Source organism: Leptodactylus fuscus, chromosome 8 (assembly GCF_031893055.1).
Source record: "Leptodactylus fuscus isolate aLepFus1 chromosome 8, aLepFus1.hap2, whole genome shotgun sequence".
Lineage (NCBI taxonomy): Eukaryota > Metazoa > Chordata > Amphibia > Anura > Leptodactylidae > Leptodactylus > Leptodactylus fuscus.
This window is the reverse complement of record NC_134272.1, coordinates 76,550,603-76,569,498: the sequence shown is the minus strand read 5'-3', so window position 1 is coordinate 76,569,498 and position 18,896 is coordinate 76,550,603. Positions and strand designations below refer to the sequence as shown.

At 38.5% G+C, this 18,896-nt stretch overlaps 1 protein-coding gene across 1 annotated transcript in view; it reads right to left on the bottom strand.

The window, feature by feature from the left end:
* LOC142216436 (prolyl endopeptidase FAP-like) overlaps positions 1-18,896 on the bottom strand; it is an 84,907-nt gene that overhangs the window by 39,667 nt on the left and 26,344 nt on the right. Inside the window, exons 4-14 of the mRNA XM_075284247.1 lie at positions 15,657-15,751; positions 14,267-14,341; positions 10,468-10,520; positions 10,308-10,380; positions 10,074-10,194; positions 9,380-9,534; positions 8,280-8,380; positions 7,597-7,735; positions 7,059-7,103; positions 4,423-4,527; positions 3,872-3,942 (exon numbers count right to left, since the gene is read on the bottom strand). Coding sequence (XP_075140348.1) covers positions 3,872-3,942; positions 4,423-4,527; positions 7,059-7,103; positions 7,597-7,735; positions 8,280-8,380; positions 9,380-9,534; positions 10,074-10,194; positions 10,308-10,380; positions 10,468-10,520; positions 14,267-14,341; positions 15,657-15,751 — 1,033 coding nt within the window. The remainder of the gene's footprint in view (positions 1-3,871; positions 3,943-4,422; positions 4,528-7,058; positions 7,104-7,596; positions 7,736-8,279; positions 8,381-9,379; positions 9,535-10,073; positions 10,195-10,307; positions 10,381-10,467; positions 10,521-14,266; positions 14,342-15,656; positions 15,752-18,896) is intronic.

Below are 18,896 nucleotides of genomic sequence, written 5' to 3'. Positions count from 1 at the left end.
TGACATCACTGTGTATTATCTCTGTACTGTGACATCACTGTGTGTATTATCCTGTACTGTGACATCACTGTGTGTATTATCCTGTACTGTGACATCACTGTGTGTATTATCCCTGTACTGTGACATCACTGTGTGTATTATCCCTGTACTGTGACATCACTGTGTGTATTATCTCTGTACTGTGACATCACTGTGTGTATTATCTCTGTACTGTGACATCACTGTGTGTATTATCTCTGTACTGTGACATCACTGTGTGTATTATCCTTTACTGTGACATCACTGTGTGTATTATCTCTGTACTGTGACATCACTGTGTGTATTATCTCTGTACTGTGACATCACTGTGTGTATTACCCCTGTACTGTGACATCACTGTGTGTATTATCCCTGTACTGTGACATCACTGTGTGTATTATCCCTGTACTGTGACATCACTGTGTGTATTATCTCTGTACTGTGACATCACTGTGTGTATTATCCCTGTACTGTGACATCACTGTGTGTATTATCCTGTACTGTGACATCACTGTGTGTATTATCCCTGTACTGTGACATCACTGTGTGTATTATCCCTGTACTGTGACATCACTGTGTGTATTATCCCTGTACTGTGACATCACTGTGTGTATTATCCCTGTACTGTGACATCACTGTGTGTATTATCTCTGTACTGTGACATCACTGTGTGTATTATCCTGTACTGTGACATCACTGTGTGTATTATCTCTGTACTGTGACATCACTGATGTATTACTCCTGTACTGTGACATCACTGTGTGTATTATCTCTGTACTGTGACATCACTGTGTGTATTATCCTGTACTGTGACATCACTGTGTGTATTATCCCTGTACTGTGACATCACTGTGTGTATTATCCTGTACTGTGACATCACTGTGTGTATTATCTCTGTACTGTGACATCACTGTGTGTATTATCTCTGTACTGTGACATCACTGTGTGTATTATCCCTGTACTGTGACATCACTGTGTGTATTATCCCTGTACTGTGACATCGCTGTGTGTATTATCCCTGTACTGTGACATCACTGTGTGTATTATCTCTGTACTGTGACATCACTGTGTGTATTATCCTGTACTGTGACATCACTGTGTGTATTATCCCTGTACTGTGACATCACTGTGTGTATTATCTCTGTACTGTGACATCACTGTGTGTATTATCTCTGTACTGTGACATCACTGTGTGTATTATCTCTGTACTGTGACATCACTGTGTGTATTATCCCTGTACTGTGACATCACTGTGTGTATTATCCCTGTACTGTGTCATCACTGTGTGTATTATCCTGTACTGTGACATCACTGTGTGTATTATCTCTGTACTGTGATATCACTGTGTGTATTATCCCTGTACTGTGACATCACTGTGTGTATTATCCCTGTACTGTGACATCACTGTGTGTATTATCTCTGTACTGTGACATCACTGTGTGTATTATCCCTGTACTGTGACATCACTTTGTATTATCCCTGTACTGTGACATCACTGTATGTATTATCCCTGTACTGTGTCATCACTGTGTGTATTATCCTGTACTGTGACATCACTGTGTGTATTATCCCTGTACTGTGACATCACTGTGTGTATTATCTCTGTACTGTGACATCACTGTGTGTATTATCCCTGTACTGTGACATCGCTGTGTATTATCCCTGTACTGTGACATCACTGTGTGTATTATCTCTGTACTGTGACATCACTGTGTGTATTATCTCTGTACTGTGACATCACTGTGTGTATTATCTCTGTACTGTGACATCACTGTGTGTATTATCTCTGTACTGTGACATCACTGTGTGTATTATCTCTGTACTGTGACATCACTGTGTGTATTATCCTGTACCGTGACATCACTGTGTGTATTATCCCTGTACTGTGACATCGCTGTGTATTATCTCTGTACTGTGACATCACTGTGTGTATTATCCCTGTACTGTGACATCGCTGTGTATTATCTCTGTACTGTGACATCACTGTGTGTATTATCTCTGTACTGTGACATCACTGTGTGTATTATCCTGTACCGTGACATCACTGTGTGTATTATCCCTGTACTGTGACATCACTGTGTGTATTATCTCTGTACTGTGACATCACTGTGTGTATTATCCCTGTACTGTGACATCACTGTGTGTATTATCCCTGTACTGTGACATCACTGTGTATTATCTCTGTACTGTGACATCACTGTGTGTATTATCCTGTACTGTGACATCACTGTGTGTATTATCCTGTACTGTGACATCACTGTGTGTATTATCCCTGTACTGTGACATCACTGTGTGTATTATCCCTGTACTGTGACATCACTGTGTGTATTATCTCTGTACTGTGACATCACTGTGTGTATTATCTCTGTACTGTGACATCACTGTGTGTATTATCTCTGTACTGTGACATCACTGTGTGTATTATCCTGTACTGTGACATCACTGTGTGTATTATCTCTGTACTGTGACATCACTGTGTGTATTATCTCTGTACTGTGACATCACTGTGTGTATTACCCCTGTACTGTGACATCACTGTGTGTATTATCCCTGTACTGTGACATCACTGTGTGTATTATCCCTGTACTGTGACATCACTGTGTGTATTATCTCTGTACTGTGACATCACTGTGTGTATTATCCCTGTACTGTGACATCACTGTGTGTATTATCCTGTACTGTGACATCACTGTGTGTATTATCCCTGTACTGTGACATCACTGTGTGTATTATCCCTGTACTGTGACATCACTGTGTGTATTATCCCTGTACTGTGACATCACTGTGTGTATTATCCCTGTACTGTGACATCACTGTGTGTATTATCTCTGTACTGTGACATCACTGTGTGTATTATCTCTGTACTGTGACATCGCTGTGTGTATTATATCCCTGTACTGTGACATCACTGTGTGTATTATCCTGTACTGTGACATCACTGTGTGTATTATCTCTGTACTGTGACATCACTGATGTATTACTCCTGTACTGTGACATCACTGTGTGTATTATCTCTGTACTGTGACATCACTGTGTGTATTATCCTGTACTGTGACATCACTGTGTGTATTATCCTGTACTGTGACATCACTGTGTGTATTATCCTGTACTGTGACATCACTGTGTGTATTATCTCTGTACTGTGACATCACTGTGTGTATTATCTCTGTACTGTGACATCACTGTGTGTATTATCCTGTACTGTGACATCACTGTGTGTATTATCCTGTACTGTGACATCACTGTGTGTATTATCCTGTACTGTGACATCACTGTGTGTATTATCCTGTACTGTGACATCACTGTGTGTATTATCTCTGTACTGTGACATCACTGTGTGTATTATCCCTGTACTGTGACATCACTGTGTGTATTATCCCTGTACTGTGACATCACTGTGTGTATTATCCCTGTACTGTGACATCACTGTGTGTATTATCCCTGTACTGTGACATCACTGTGTGTATTATCCCTGTACTGTGACATCACTGTGTGTATTATCCCTGTACTGTGACATCACTGTGTGTATTATATCTGTACTGTGACATCACTGTGTGTATTATCCCTGTACTGTGACATCACTGTGTGTATTATCCCTGTACTGGGACACCACTGTTTGTGAATCACTATGTGTTTTACCCCTGTGTGTAAAGGGGACCCAATACAAATTTTGGCATTGGGCTCCGGGGTTGCTTGTTACACCCCCGGCTGGTTTGCTGTAGATTTGGAATACATTTATTCTGGCTGAAAGAAATTTTGGGACTGAATTGCCTAAAAATGAAACAAATCCTAAGAGGTTCGTCCAGCTCTAGTATAGCGTAACCCATAGAAGAAATATACATGATCCACTTACATAGCTTTGTCCGTAACATATATTATATAAACCGCCTCCCAGCGTCCTCTCGTAATCTGGATAGCATTGTCCTATCAGGGAATAAAGTGAAATTGAAAGGTCAGATGCTGGAGATAGTGGAGTTAATAAAAGCTGAGCGGCCAATCTGATCCCGGATTTGAGTCATGGAGCACCCACAAAACCTTATTGTCATTGAACTTCTGAACCATTGAAGGGTTTGACACTTGTATAAACCATTACAGCTTTGGAATCCCCAACTATGGGATCATTGGGGAGCCCTTGACTCCCGTTCTGCTAGATTAGGTGTATTCTGTTAACACAGCAGGGCTTATATCTTAGGAATAGCTGAATGGATTTGGGAGAAACAAAACACCAAAATCCTCTGGGGAAACAGCACCGATCAGATGATGAATGTCATTGGGCCTGGGTGACAGGCTCTCTTTAATATAAAATTTTTAAATATGACATAATATTGTATGACTGGACATTGGGTGCTATAGAGTAGGCCTAGCAGTATGATTGTATGTACGAGTATAAGCAGCGTCACCTACCATAGTGTCATTGATATAATGGATATGTTTGTAGCCCTCCGGGTCACTCAGGATTTGGTAGTAGGATATACTATCTGATGTGAAAACTGGAAGAGAAGGAAAGAACTGGAAAAGAGAATTGACAAAAAATTAGAACATGGAAACGAATCATAAAACTAATCTAGGAATATGGAAGCTCTGTCTGCCAATCTGCAGGAATTTCTACATGATCCTGAAACAAACAGTTTGTAGAAATGCTGCTGAGTATACAAGGGTTAATCTATTAATTTGATTGATTTTCGGGTTGCCTGTTAGAGGGGATGGAGCTTTTGTCTTAATGCAGCCAGGACACAGCAGGGAGTCTCCTGTTCTGGCCAGACACAGCACAGGGAGGAGCAGGAATTGTAGTATAACATAAAATAGGACCAAAGTGAGAGCTTAAGGGTGGACATTTTTACTAATGTTGCATGCTTTTTGTGAATTTCTGTGTTTAGTGTTCTTTTACCCCCACCATTCCTGAGCAATTAGTGCAGTCAGTTTTGGCACCCAATACATACTTTCCAACTGTCCCAGATTCAGCGGGACAGCCTCGGATTCTGGGTCCCGTCCCGCTGTTCCGATCGGCGGGCAGTATGTCCCGGCTTCAATTTATCTGCGTTCTCTCAGGACATAGATAAGTTAAATACGGCAGTGAAGCAGGAGCCATCCGTGGACAGCCCCTGCCGTCTGTGGACACCCATTCTCTCCCTCTTTCTGTTCTTTGAAAGTTGTGAGTTATGCCGATATGCTAATTAGACTCTCTAATGTCAGGTGGGTGGTCTATCTACCCCAACTCAAGACCGCCCACCTAAGAATAAAGAGTCTAATTAGTACATTGAGTGATGACACTAACGGCATTGATTGCTCAGGAACGGAAGGGGTAGAGAAAAAAATCCAACTGTGCTGGAATCAGTGGAGTCTATGGAAGGATGCAAGTGAAGATGGTGAAAGGTTCCCTTTAAGATATCTACCTCAATTTCATGACAGAATTAAGAAACCTAATAAGCTAATTAACAAAACAAGGTAACTGTAGACCCCGGCCATAGTGAAGCCTCTGGATGGGCTTCTTGCTGTATATACATCTCCAAACACAGGCAATTAGAAATCCATATATTAGCATATATTATATCAGCGCACGGCAAGAAGCAATAATCTAGAATTATTTTAATAAGCCACAATTATATTGATGAGTTCTCATCGCTCCTTATTTCCAGAATATTTTGTATTAAGATTCACTCGTCTTCTACTTAAATAGCAGAATGAGTAAGTAAAACACAGATGTTCACTTAGTAGACGCGCTTGTATCTGCGGTATGCGAGGATCATGAGTCAAGACATTCCCAACGCCAAATGATCAATTTACTTGAACGCAGCCCATGCTAACACGGCGATAATTAAGTTTATGTCTCTAGCGCTGTTCAGACAAGTCATTAGACCAGTATTTGCAAATTGCACTAATTAGTGTAAAAAAGTCCCCTCAGCACGTAGCGGCGACGAACAGACAGCAATTATCTCTGAGTGACAAACGGGTACATGGGCAGAAAATTAACAATTGGCATAGGAGATCTACGGTCATCGATGGGGGGGAGATGGCCGACCTTGTCATTGGAGAATATAGAATGGAACAGTATAAAATGTGACATATACAGCACAGGAACACAAAGGGTTAATAGCAGAGGTGCCCAGGGCCGTAATGCGCTTTCACCCCCCTCCCCCCACTTTATGGCGTGCCATATATGCCCAAATTAAGCTGCTTTCACAATGGGGCACATTTACTATTAACCTATGGAGTAAAATGGGGCAAAGTTTTTCAGCATCTATTTTTAGGCAAAATTTTTCACACTAGACAAGAAGGCTTTAGGGTAAAGTAAAGGGCATGACGGGCCACGTAATGGTGGTAGAAACATAGACCACATGGTCTGAAGATGCACCAGTGTTATCAGCAAGTATCAGCCACTGTGATAACATCTGGGGCATATTCAGAGGTAAGGCCAAGTTCACACAGCGGAATCCACCACAGATGTTTCTTTTTCTTGTGAAAATTCCGCCAGCAGAACCCCTCCAATCTCCAAGTAGATTCAGCCTGGACCTCCCAGTAACATCAGGCTGGTCTTACACGACTATAGTTTAAGACCGTAAATGGTCCGCAATTGTGGGTTTTAAATTAGGGACCATTTGTGGACCCACTGTTTTCTATGCGGCCTCTTACACCACCGTAGGTTTTTTCCGTGGTCCGGATAGTATACCGCATGTCCGTAATGGCCGTGTTTTTACGGCACGGACTGTCCCATACAAGTCTATGGGCGCGTGCAGTTATGCGTTTATACACTCAACATACATCAGTGTATATCCGCATCAGCGGATGTCAACATTGCGACGCTGGGTGGGTTGGGTGTGTTTTGTTTTTTGCGGATCTGCATAATACTGATACACACGGAGCATTGCGGATGCACTTTGTGGTTGGGCACGGACGTCTGCGGAATGAGTTTTTAGAGGGAAATTTGTGTTGCGGATCCGCAAATTGTGGACTGCAAAAACCACTACAGTTGTGTAAGACCAGCCTTACTGTTTATGTAGGATGAAGGATTTATTCTTACATACATGATATACAATACTTACCACACCAACCCAGCCTGTGTTACTGACTTCAACAAACTGACGATTCTTAAGAAAAAAAAAATTTTTTAGAAAATACATTCATGTACTGAAAGTTAATTTATAGGAAATATAGCATAAACTAGATAGATGATAGATAGATAGATAGATAGATAGATAGATAGATAATTAGATAGATAGATAGATAATTAGATAGATAGATAGATAGATAATTAGATAGATAGATAGATAGATAGATAGATAGATAGATAGATAGATAGATAGAAGATAGATAGATAATTAGATAGATAGATAGGAGATAGATAGATAGATAGATAGATAGATAGATAGATAGATAGATAGATGGATGGATGGATGGATGGATGGATGGATGGATAGATAGATAGATAGATAGATAGATAGATAGATAGATAGATAGATAGATAGATAGATAGATAGAAAGAAGATAGATAGATAATTAGATAGATAGGAGATAGATAGATAGATAGATAGATAGATAGATAGATAGATAGATAGATAGAGACGGACAGACATGATATACCTTTGGACAGTTCCATCTATCAGATCTCTGCTCCTCATAGTTACATATAGATATAATAGAAATGTTCTGTATTCTGGTCACCCACTGTACGCTGACACGCTCATCCAGTATCCATGTCACCCAGCTGAAGCAGTAGTCGCTGTGGATGAAGCACATAGGACGTTGTTAGACGACATCCTGTAATGTATATAGCCTGGTTCACACCATGTGCGGCACCTGATAGTAACCACCTGTATATTGCATTTAGGATGCTTTATTATATTATTGCTGCTGGAGTAGATGTAAAGTTACTCAGCGGGTGTCATAACTTTTGGATATGTTCACACAGGACTGATATGTTGCAGATTTTTAGTCATGGAAAATGCACATCATATCTCAGCAAAAAAAACTCCGCCAACTTGTGCATGTGCAGTACAACTGGTGAAATCAGCAGTAATAATCCACACCGGCACCGCATAGCAAATATTGGTTCAGATTCTTTCAGCAGTGTGTGGATGAGTCTGAGTAAAATATCCATCATTTCTCTGGTATTGTAACCTGCTGCAAGTCTGGAACCTTAAATATAGATGAGCTATTGTAAGGATAGGTCCTCACTATCAGGATGGTGGGGGGCTGACACCTGACACTCTCCCCCATTAGATGATATGAAAATATGAAATGATAGTTTTTTTGTATCTTTTTACCTTGAAGAAATGAGTGAAGGGACGGGCACTTCGATTTTGGCATATGATGGGTCCTCAATGTTTACAATAAAAACCTTTACTGTTGGATTTTTCGCTCCTGCCTTTTAAGTAGAAAAATATAAATAATTCCAACACATCGAAACATAATTCTGCCATCTGTAGTTCACATATTATGTATATTGTATGTCTACCACTTACCCAATGTTCAATATGGATAACTTTTCCCAGCCTGTTTTACTAAAACAGGATAGATAGATAGATAGATAGATAGATAGATATTAGATAGATAGATAGATAGATAGATAGATAGATAGATATAGAGAGAGAAAGATAGAGATAGATAGATAGATATTAGATAGATAGAGAGAGAGATAGGAGATAGATAGATAGATAGATAGATAAATAGATGATAGATAGATAGATAGATAGATAGATAGATAGATGATAGATAGATAGATAGATAGATAGATAGATAGATAGATAGATAGATAGATATAAATAGATGATAGATAGATAGATAGATAGATAGATAGATAGATAGATAGATAGATAGATAGAAAGATAGATAGATAGATAGATAGATAGATAGATAGATAGATAGATAGATAAATAGATAGATAGATAGATAGATAGATAGATAGATAGATAGATAGGAGATAGATAGATAGATAGATAGATAGATGATAGATAGATAATAGATAGATAGATAGATAGATAGATAGATAGATAGATAGATAGGAGATAGATAGATAGATAGGCAGATAGATAGATAGATAATAGATAGATAGATAGATAGATAGATAGATAGATAGATAAATAGATAGATAGATAGATAGATAGATAGATAGATAGATAGATAGGAGATAGATAGATAGATAGATAGATAGGAGATAGATAGATAGATAGATAGATAGATGATAGATAGATAATAGATAGATAGATAGATAGATAGATAGATAGATAGATAGGAGATAGATAGATAGATAGATAGATAGGCAGATAGATATAATTCCCTGTATTAAATGATAGTAGAAAACTATGATCCACAATGTATTGATCAGACGATGCTGTCCATACACTATATAGATATATATTTATACCTTTGGATACGGTATTTTGGCAGTTTTTGGATACTGGTCTTCACCATAGAGAGAATATTCTATTAGCGGTACATCTTTATCATTAAACTGAACGTAGGCAATAAACTTGCTATTTGGGGACCACCAGAGAGCATATTTCGATCCGAGCATTTCCTCTAAAATAAAGAAAAAATATTCATGGTATTTTATCAGGATTATATGAGGATTATGATATCTGCCCACGGCACCAATAATATAATTTTCTAGATATTTTTGGCTTCTGCTGACTATTACACAGCATAGCACTGGTGTATACTTGACAGTAGTCTTCCATCACCCACCAAGGGCTGAAGTTATCTCCTATAGATAGGATAGGGAATAACCTTATGACTGATTGGGGTTTGACCACTGGGATCTCACTGAGAATAGGGGCCTGGTTTCCCCATCCTGATGGTGTGCCAGATTGAGCATGTGCCCTGCCGCTCATTTCATCCATTACGGGAGCGCCGGGGGTAGCTGAGTCAGCTGGACCCCCTATTATCATGAATTTTTCCACAGGAGATAACTCCAACCCTTTTAAGTATCTCACTTGCCTCCATGGAGCCCATATACAGTTTCCATAGAGCGTGCCTCACTTTAGAAGGTAAAGTCTGGCATATAGGTGGTAATGAATACAATTGTTGCGATTCAAGATATAATTTGTATCTAAATTCACCTTCGTAGACCCAATCTGGAATTCCATTAAATATTTCATTTTCTTTCCCATCATTTGTTAGTTGAATGGACGACTGTCCAGGTTCATGTCTTAAATAAATATTATTATCCACAACATACACCTAAAAAGACGAGAAATAAGTATTATTATCCAGATCGGAAACCTAAAAGAAAATAAGGGACTGGAGGGTCCACAGGGTTGGTCCCTAAATTGGGCAACATAAGTTCTACTTACCAACTTGTGGCCGGCTGGAGACCAGGATATGTGCTGAATATTATGAGGTAGTTCGTTTGTTCTTATAAATACTCTGGTAAATAAATCAAAAATTGTGTCAATGACAAAGATATACAAAGTAATGATATGTCTCTAGAGAGTAGAAGGTATCAGCGCTCACCTGTTTTCTAGATCATAAATGTGGTAGGTTGCCGTATAAGAGTATCTCCATTGCTGAAAAGACAAAGAGGGTAAAGGTATATTTTTAGAATATGACTTATTTTTACAAAATTTTGCAAATTTTACAATTACTATGTTGAAGATGTTAAAACTTTGTCTCACCCTTACCTTAAGGATGTCCAGAGTTGGTAAAGCACTTCATTGTTCTCGTCTAGTACTATGTTCTGGATCAGACTTGTTGACTAGCTTATTTGACCTCATGCTGGGAAGCTTTGGCCAGGTTTTGGCCAGGTTGATATCACTTTGTCACCCTTACGTTAAATTTAATGATCTACAGACCATTAGGTAGGTGAATGTTAGATCCATAGTACAATCCGTGTAGGACTGGCCCACCAGAGTAACAGAGGATCCTCCAGGGGTTCATTCTCTAACACAATAATGGTCCACCTAAATTGTCAAAATTTAAGGACAATTTTCTTTCTTCTAGGGGTTGTGGAAAGTGGGTACCTAAGATCATTATATGGTAGGTCCAAGGATCCTTAGTCCGACACTAATTACAATCACAACACCTAGGCATGGGGCTGAACTGAACTTAGATCACCATTTTTTTTTTTTTTTTTTTTTTTTTTTTTTTGGCGCCGTTCCCTGAGAGGCTGGCTGCCTTGATGCAGTGCTCCAAGCTGGGAGCAAACTTTTTCTTTCCTTTTTCACTCTTTTTCTCTATATCTTCAAGAATCCGGTAACCAAGCAATCTAGCACTATGAATTTAGCAACTATAAATCGAATGGAAGACCCTGTGGAGTTTTTTGTTCCTTTTGTTTCCATTGTAAAGCATGGACTCAAGACCTGGTTCAGCTGGTTTCCACATGTGCCTGTTACCATCCCCCCCAGCTAGGACAGCATGGCTCAACATGCGGCATGGAGGAAAACCTACATGGAAATGCGGACTTCTTCGTTCAAGGAGATGATTTCTGGCGTCAATTGCTGATGTGTGAAGATGCTACAGCTGACTGGTATTTCTTTCTATTACTGTGGACACGTGGGACACTGTTACAACCTGGGAACCTAACATCACCCACCTACCCCAGGAGTTATGGAAGCTTGGCAAGAGAGCAGCACCATGTATACCTGGATGGTCTCTGACTTCCTTGGGGCAGTAGAACACTGTGGTAAGGAGGAGGAGGAGGGCTTGTGATGAAGGACATTTGGGGCATTTTTTGTGGTTAAAAGGACAATAGTGCTGATGCAAGATACCGAACTATCAGCTGTGAGCAGGAGATCTCACCACCTACCAAAGGAACTGCCACATGTTATCATGATAGCTGCTTATGTCCCCCACCTCTGCAAAAATTTCTGCTTGTTATATCCACATGCTGTGACCCCCCTCCTCGTGTCCTACAACCAAGTCGGCTGTATTATTATTATTATTATTATTATTATTATTATTATTATTATTAACATCAATCTGCACATAGAACTAAATGATCCTGCAGTGTGTCTGTGTTTCTTTCTTTTTTAGTTGCTATGATTCCTAGGATTTCTCTATCTGCCATGAGCTTCTATGTGTTTCTCTCTTGTTATATACTACTGTACCATCTATGAAACTGTATCACTGAAATTTCCCCATTGTGGGACTATTAAAGGAATATCTTATAGAACCTCATGTATATCTAAGTTTAGTTACATAGTAGATGAGGTTGGATGAAGACATCAGTCCATCAAGTCCAACCTATAACCCTACAATCCCCTACTGTTTTTATCCAGGGAAGGCAAAAAAACCCATGAGGCTCCAAAGGGCGGGCTACGTGATACCTGGCAGAAGTTCATGCTGGTGGAATCCATGGGTTTGGACTACTACCAACTTATTGAAGCCATGGGCTGTGGTACTATAATGAGCACATACGTTCTGATGGCAGAGACTGCACACATAAAGAGGCCATACCCATTGGATAAAGCAGTCAAAACAACCAAATTTAGTGGGTTCAACAATCTAATACATATGGGAACCTCTTGATTTTCCTTGAAGTTCAGATATCGGGGGCAGAAAGGATTGGGCATTCTGGATTCCTACATGTAAATTTCCCACTTAAAAAAATGGACAGTCAAGTGGTGGAGTTCGAGATTAATATGGCCGACTGAAGCCTGTACCTTCTATAAAAGCAGTTGTCAGGATACTTTAATTCTACAGGATTATTTTCTAGCAGATTTGTCCAGTGTTACATGACGTGAACTCTGTGCCATCTACATGTGCAGCCTTGGCATCTCCACAAGCCGCTGTCTATTGACGACACATTTCTATTGCATTAGTTGACTCCATCATTGGCTAAAGTCCTGCAAGCGACTCCACCCTTACTGACAGAGGGCCCATTGTGGGCCAGAGGTTACGCCTCTCATAAAATGCATTCTAGACCTCCTTGAGATGAGCCGTGATGAGGTCATTCTACCTTTCTGAATGTTTTATGTGGAACGATTTTACTGCCTTCTCAAAGCTACCAAATCCTTTCTTAATCCTTGAGATTCTGAACACGAGTTTTGCTGCTTTTCACTTACACTTGGGTATTAGATGTGAATTGAAATTTTTTTGGAAATTCCTGAATCTTCATGTAACATTGTACTGTCCCTGACCCAGAGTGTCAAGAGAAATTCGGGACACCATCATAGACATTAGAAGGGCATGTGGAGATCTAACAACCTCACCTTTCTCTCTCTAAATATGTCTATCTACCTATCTATCCATTATCTATCTATCTATCTATCTCCTATCTATCTATCTATCTATCTATCTATCTACCTCCTATCTCCTATCTATCTATCTATCTATCTATCTATCTATCTATCTATCTGTCTATCTATCTCCTATCTATCTATCTGTCTGTCTATCTATCTATATATCTCCTATCTATCTATCTATCTATCTATCTATCTATCTATCTATCTATCTTTCTATCTATCTCCTATCTATCTATCTATCTCCTATCTATCTATCTATCTATCTATCTATCTCCTATCTATCTATCTATCTATCTATCTATCTATCTATCTCCTATCTATCTATCTATCTATCTATCTATCTATCTCCTATCTATCTATCTATCTATCTATCTATCTATCTATCTATCTATCTATCTATCTCCTATTTATCTATCTCATATCTATCTATCTATCTATCTATCTATCTATCTTTACATTATCTATCTATCTATCTATCTATCTATCTATCTCATATCTATCTATCTATCTATCTATCTAGCTATCTATCTATCTATCTTTACATTATCTATCTATCTATCTATCTCATATCTATCTATCTATCTATCTATCTATCTATCTATCTGTCTATCTATCTCCCCGCTACCTGATGCGGATGATCAAAAGAAAAACCTAATCGCTCCACCACCCCCCACCCCCCCCGGTCTTCAGTCCGGAGGGGGCGTCTTTTGATCGACCGTCTCAGGCAGCAGAGGGGCTAGGTTCGCCACTGGCCGGACTAGTGACCGCCATCATACCAGAAACTCTCAGAATGTGCAAATCTGCAATAGTCGCCATTAGTAAAAGCTTCAACATGAAACAAAGGAAAATTTGACATTTTTATATAGACAGCACTTCAGCAGACCTGTGAGGGCCCAGGGAAAAATATAATCTCTATGCATTTACTATAATATTACTAGTGACATCTCAAGTGCTAATAAAGGTCCCAAGGCATTGCTATAGATGGATACAATACGTCGGTATTGAGTCACAAGTAGCAGAGTGATTATGTAAATCTGGTGAGAGACATTGAATTGCAAAAATAAAATTACTTTTTTGTAATTGCTTTCGAAGGCAGCAAACTTTCTATCCGGTGATAAAAAATAATTTGTGGCATTCACATCGTCCTGAAAAAAACATGAAGATTGATTTACTAGTTTATTATATCTTTAGATATAGAGAAATAGACAGATATAGATAGATAAATAGATAGATAGGAGATAGATGATAGATAGATAGATAGATAGATAGATAGATGATAGATAGATAGATAGATAGATAGATAGATAGATAGATAGATAGATAGGAGATAGATAGATAGATAGATAGATAGGAGATAGATAGATAGATAGGAGATAGATAGATAGATAGATAGATAGATAGGAGATAGATAGATAGATAGATAGATAGATAGATAGGAGATAGATAGATAGATAGATAGATAGGAGATAGATAGATAGATAGGAGATAGATAGATAGATAGATAGATAGATAGATAGATAGATAGATAGATAGGAGATAGATAGATAGACAGACGGACAGACAGACAGACAGACAGACAGACAGATAGATAGATAGATAGATAGATAGATAGATAGACAGGAGAGAGAAAGGATAGGAGATAGATAGATAGATAGATAGATAGATAGATAGATAGGAGAGAGAAAGGATAGGAGATAGATAGATAGATAGATAGATAGATAGATAGATAGATAGATAGATAGATAGATAGATAGGAGAGAGAGAGAAAGGATAGGAGATAGATACGATAGATAGATAGATAGATAGATAGATAGATAGATAGATAGATAGATAGATAGATAGATAGATATGAGATAGAGAGATAGGAGAGAGAGAGAGGATAGGAAATAGATAGATAGATAGATAGATAGATAGATAGATAGATAGATAGATAGGAGAGAGAAAGGATAGGAGATAGATAGATAGATAGATAGATAGATAGATAGATGATAGATAGATAGATAGATAGATAGATAGAAGATAGATAGATAAATAGATAGGAGATAGATAGATAGATAGATAGATAGATAGATATGAGATAGAGAGATAGATAGATAGATAGATAGATAGATAGATAGATAGATACGATAGATGATAGATAGATAGATAGATAGATAGATAGATAGGAGAGAGAAAGGATAGGAGATAGATAGATAGATAGATAGATAGGAGAGAGAGAGAAAGGATAGGAGATAGATACGATAGATAGATAGATAGATAGATAGATAGATAGATAGATAGATAGACAGACAGACAGACAGACAGACAGACAGACAGACAGACAGATAGATAGATAGATAGATAGGAGAGAGAAAGGATAGGAGATAGATAGATAGATAGATAGATAGATAGATAGATAGATAGATAGATAGATAGACCAGGAAAGAAATCTGGCCTGACTACTGCGATCTGCATACTTACAAATGTTGTGTTCTTCAGAATTACAGATGCCCTACCAGTGTCCATATTATAAAGTAAGACATTTCCATCTTCATTTCTGTGAAGATATTCATTTTCTGTTTGAAAAAGATGACAAATTGCATTAGAAAAACACAATGAAAACAATACTTGTGAATTTCCTTCTATGAGACTGTACATGAGTGATACAGAAGCTTTACATGTATCCATAATATGGCTCAGATTGGATGAATCAAGGATGGTGGCTCTTGTCTGAAAGGGGTTCTTCAACATTAAGAGGACATGGATGTTTTCTTCCAGAGACCAGATTATATTTGTGTTAAATGGTGTCTGGTATTGCAATTTGGCTTAATTTAGGTGAACGGGGCTCTGCTGTAATACCACACACAACCTGTGAACAAGTGTGGTGCTGTTTTAAAAAACACAGTAATATCTTCAGGTGACAGTGTCCTATCATCAGGTTAAAGAACAGGAGGAGCTCAGGCAATTGATATATAGTTTTTGGGAAAGATTCAGTATAACCTGTAACTTATTGATTGAATCCCTGCTCATTCTGCTTAGGAGTCCAGTGGGCGGTTTCACTCAATGACCAACTTCCATCCTTGTATGAGAATAGACACACAGACAACTGGCAATAGGTGAGAACCATCCATTGGACTCCCAAGAACTGGAAGATTTCAACCAATAAATTCTACTGAATCTTTCCCACAGTCCTATATATCAATCTGCTCCGCTCCTCCTGCTCTATAACCGGCGCCCGGCAGATACGCCTATAGGTTTACCTTGACGGGTTCCCTTAATGTTTTTGCAGCTGCCTACTATACAAGTGTAAGATAGTGAATTGTAATACTGAAGCGAGTTCTGTAATGTGATGTCATTAATCTTGAATGTGAAGTATGTATAGAGCAGGGGGACTAGGAGGGGATGGAGCGATCACACACCCAGAGAACACAGACCAGAAAAAGAACAAATATGAAAACAAATCTAAATCTTGTATATTTGGGGCTAAATGAAGTCTCTGTCGAGATACCAAATTCAGTCAAAATGTTATTAGGTTACAGAAACTCTTGTTCTCCACCTAGTATTAAGTTCTATGTCCTCTGGGACGTCTTATTTAGGCTATGTTCACATCTAGATGTTCACAACTCCACTACCATTGCAGATTCCATCATATTTCACTGCATGCAAAACTATGGATACCACAAGAAAACCCAAATGGACCTCATAGACTTTGTCCATCACTGGTGATCTGGCTGTGGTTTCCATCTATCATACACATGTGGACAGAGCCTTAGTTTGGTAGGTTCTGTCTTTATAGATTCCTTATAGAAGAGTAAAGTTGACCACACAAATTCTTCCTATCTTGATGGTTCCAGGGGAATTGCCCAGTGATGTAATGTGTATGACCATCTTGCAGATTTCCCCCAATGGCAGATATTGAGAGAAAGACATATTGAACATGCTGGATTTCAATATGTCTGTTATTGAATGCAAATATTCTCCTGCCCTTTCATCGTCTCCTTCCTATAAGGGTAAGATCACACAGAGTTTTTTGGTTAGGATTTTGAGGTTGTATTCATCTCAAAATCCTGACCTAAAAGATGGCTCCCATTGAAATCAATGGGAGCCGCTCAGGAGTTTGTGCCAGCTCCCGGAAAAAGAAGTGAGATGCTCATTCTTCAGGCTGCTTTGCCTCACGATTCGGCCTGAAGACGCTCCCTCCTCTGGACTAGGTCCATTCATTGGGCCTAATCCGGAGCAGATTGCTCGACTGGATGCCGGTGCAGTGCTTTTGGAGTATGTACATGAATGAGAAACCAATGGGAGAAGCTTCCATCTGTAGGATTATACCTAAAAGCCTATAATTGTGAATACCCTTAATATGTGATGATTTGTAGAAGATTATTGGAGGATCCACCAACGAAGCTGCCATTGGCTTCACTTACTACTAAGGTCTTATGGTTTGAGCCAAAAATGTCCTCTCTGATCTTCTTGATCCTATGTCCTGTTATCTTCATCTGCCTAAACAAGAATTGTCTATGTTCAGGATGTGGCACAAAAATGTCAACACTTATAGAAACCTTCAGAAGGGAGAAAACTGAGAGTTATCAAAAACGTGGAAGAGTTGCCTACAACAACCAGTCAGGTTACTAGCCCTCATCCAAACTTTTGGGTATCGCCGGTATAACAGGTGCAGGAAATGAATAAAATTTCACATCCTAGAGAATCTACGACTCAACAGGACTTGTAATATCGCCACTTTATTACAGAATATCTCGTTTTTATGCTCTTTACCGAAAGACGTGAAACACTTTGTAGAGGTTCCCAAAACAGAGTGTCCCCAACGTAAGCAAGGGAGGGAGCGCTCCCAAAAGACTTTCATTAGTTTGTCGGAATAACCAATATTTATCCGCTGCCTAAAGAACAGATGTAAATTCTCACTTTGGTTCTGTGCCAGAGAATTTTCCACATGTGCTAACTGCCCTAAAACATATGTATTTACCCAGGAAATTCTATAATGTAGATTAATAAGTATTTATTGTGAAACTTTTTAGAAGGACATGTTCATCTATTTATTAGCACCTACTTCATCAAACTGAACATCTGCTAGTGTCAGAAATCTGCAAAAATAAATCTGAACATAATCCAGGTTTATAAAAGAAAACAGTTTACACTTTACATCGATATCAGTCTGTGATGTCGCCTTTATTGTCTAATAGGATTGATGGATACAAGTGAGAAACAGAGATAGGGAAGGATAGACAGACCGATAGATAGACAGGTAGAAAGAAAGACTGTAGATAGATAGATATATTAATGGATGGATAGACAGATAGAAATACATACGATAGATAGATAGATAGATAGATAGATAGATAGATAGATAGATAGATTGTAAATAGATAGATACTGTAGATAGATAGATAGATAGATATTAGATAGATAGATAGATAGATAGAAAGACATACTATAGATAGATAGATAGATAGATAGATAGATAGATAGATAGATAGATAGATTGTAAATATATAGATACTGTAGATAGATATATAGATAGATAGATAGATAGATACATAGATAGATAGATATTAGATAGATAGATAGATAGATAGATAGATAGACAGATAGAAAGACATACTATAGATAGATAAATAGATAGATAGATAGATAGATAGATAGATAGACTGTAAATAGATAGATAGATACTGTAGATAGAAAGATAGACCTAGATAGACCTAGATA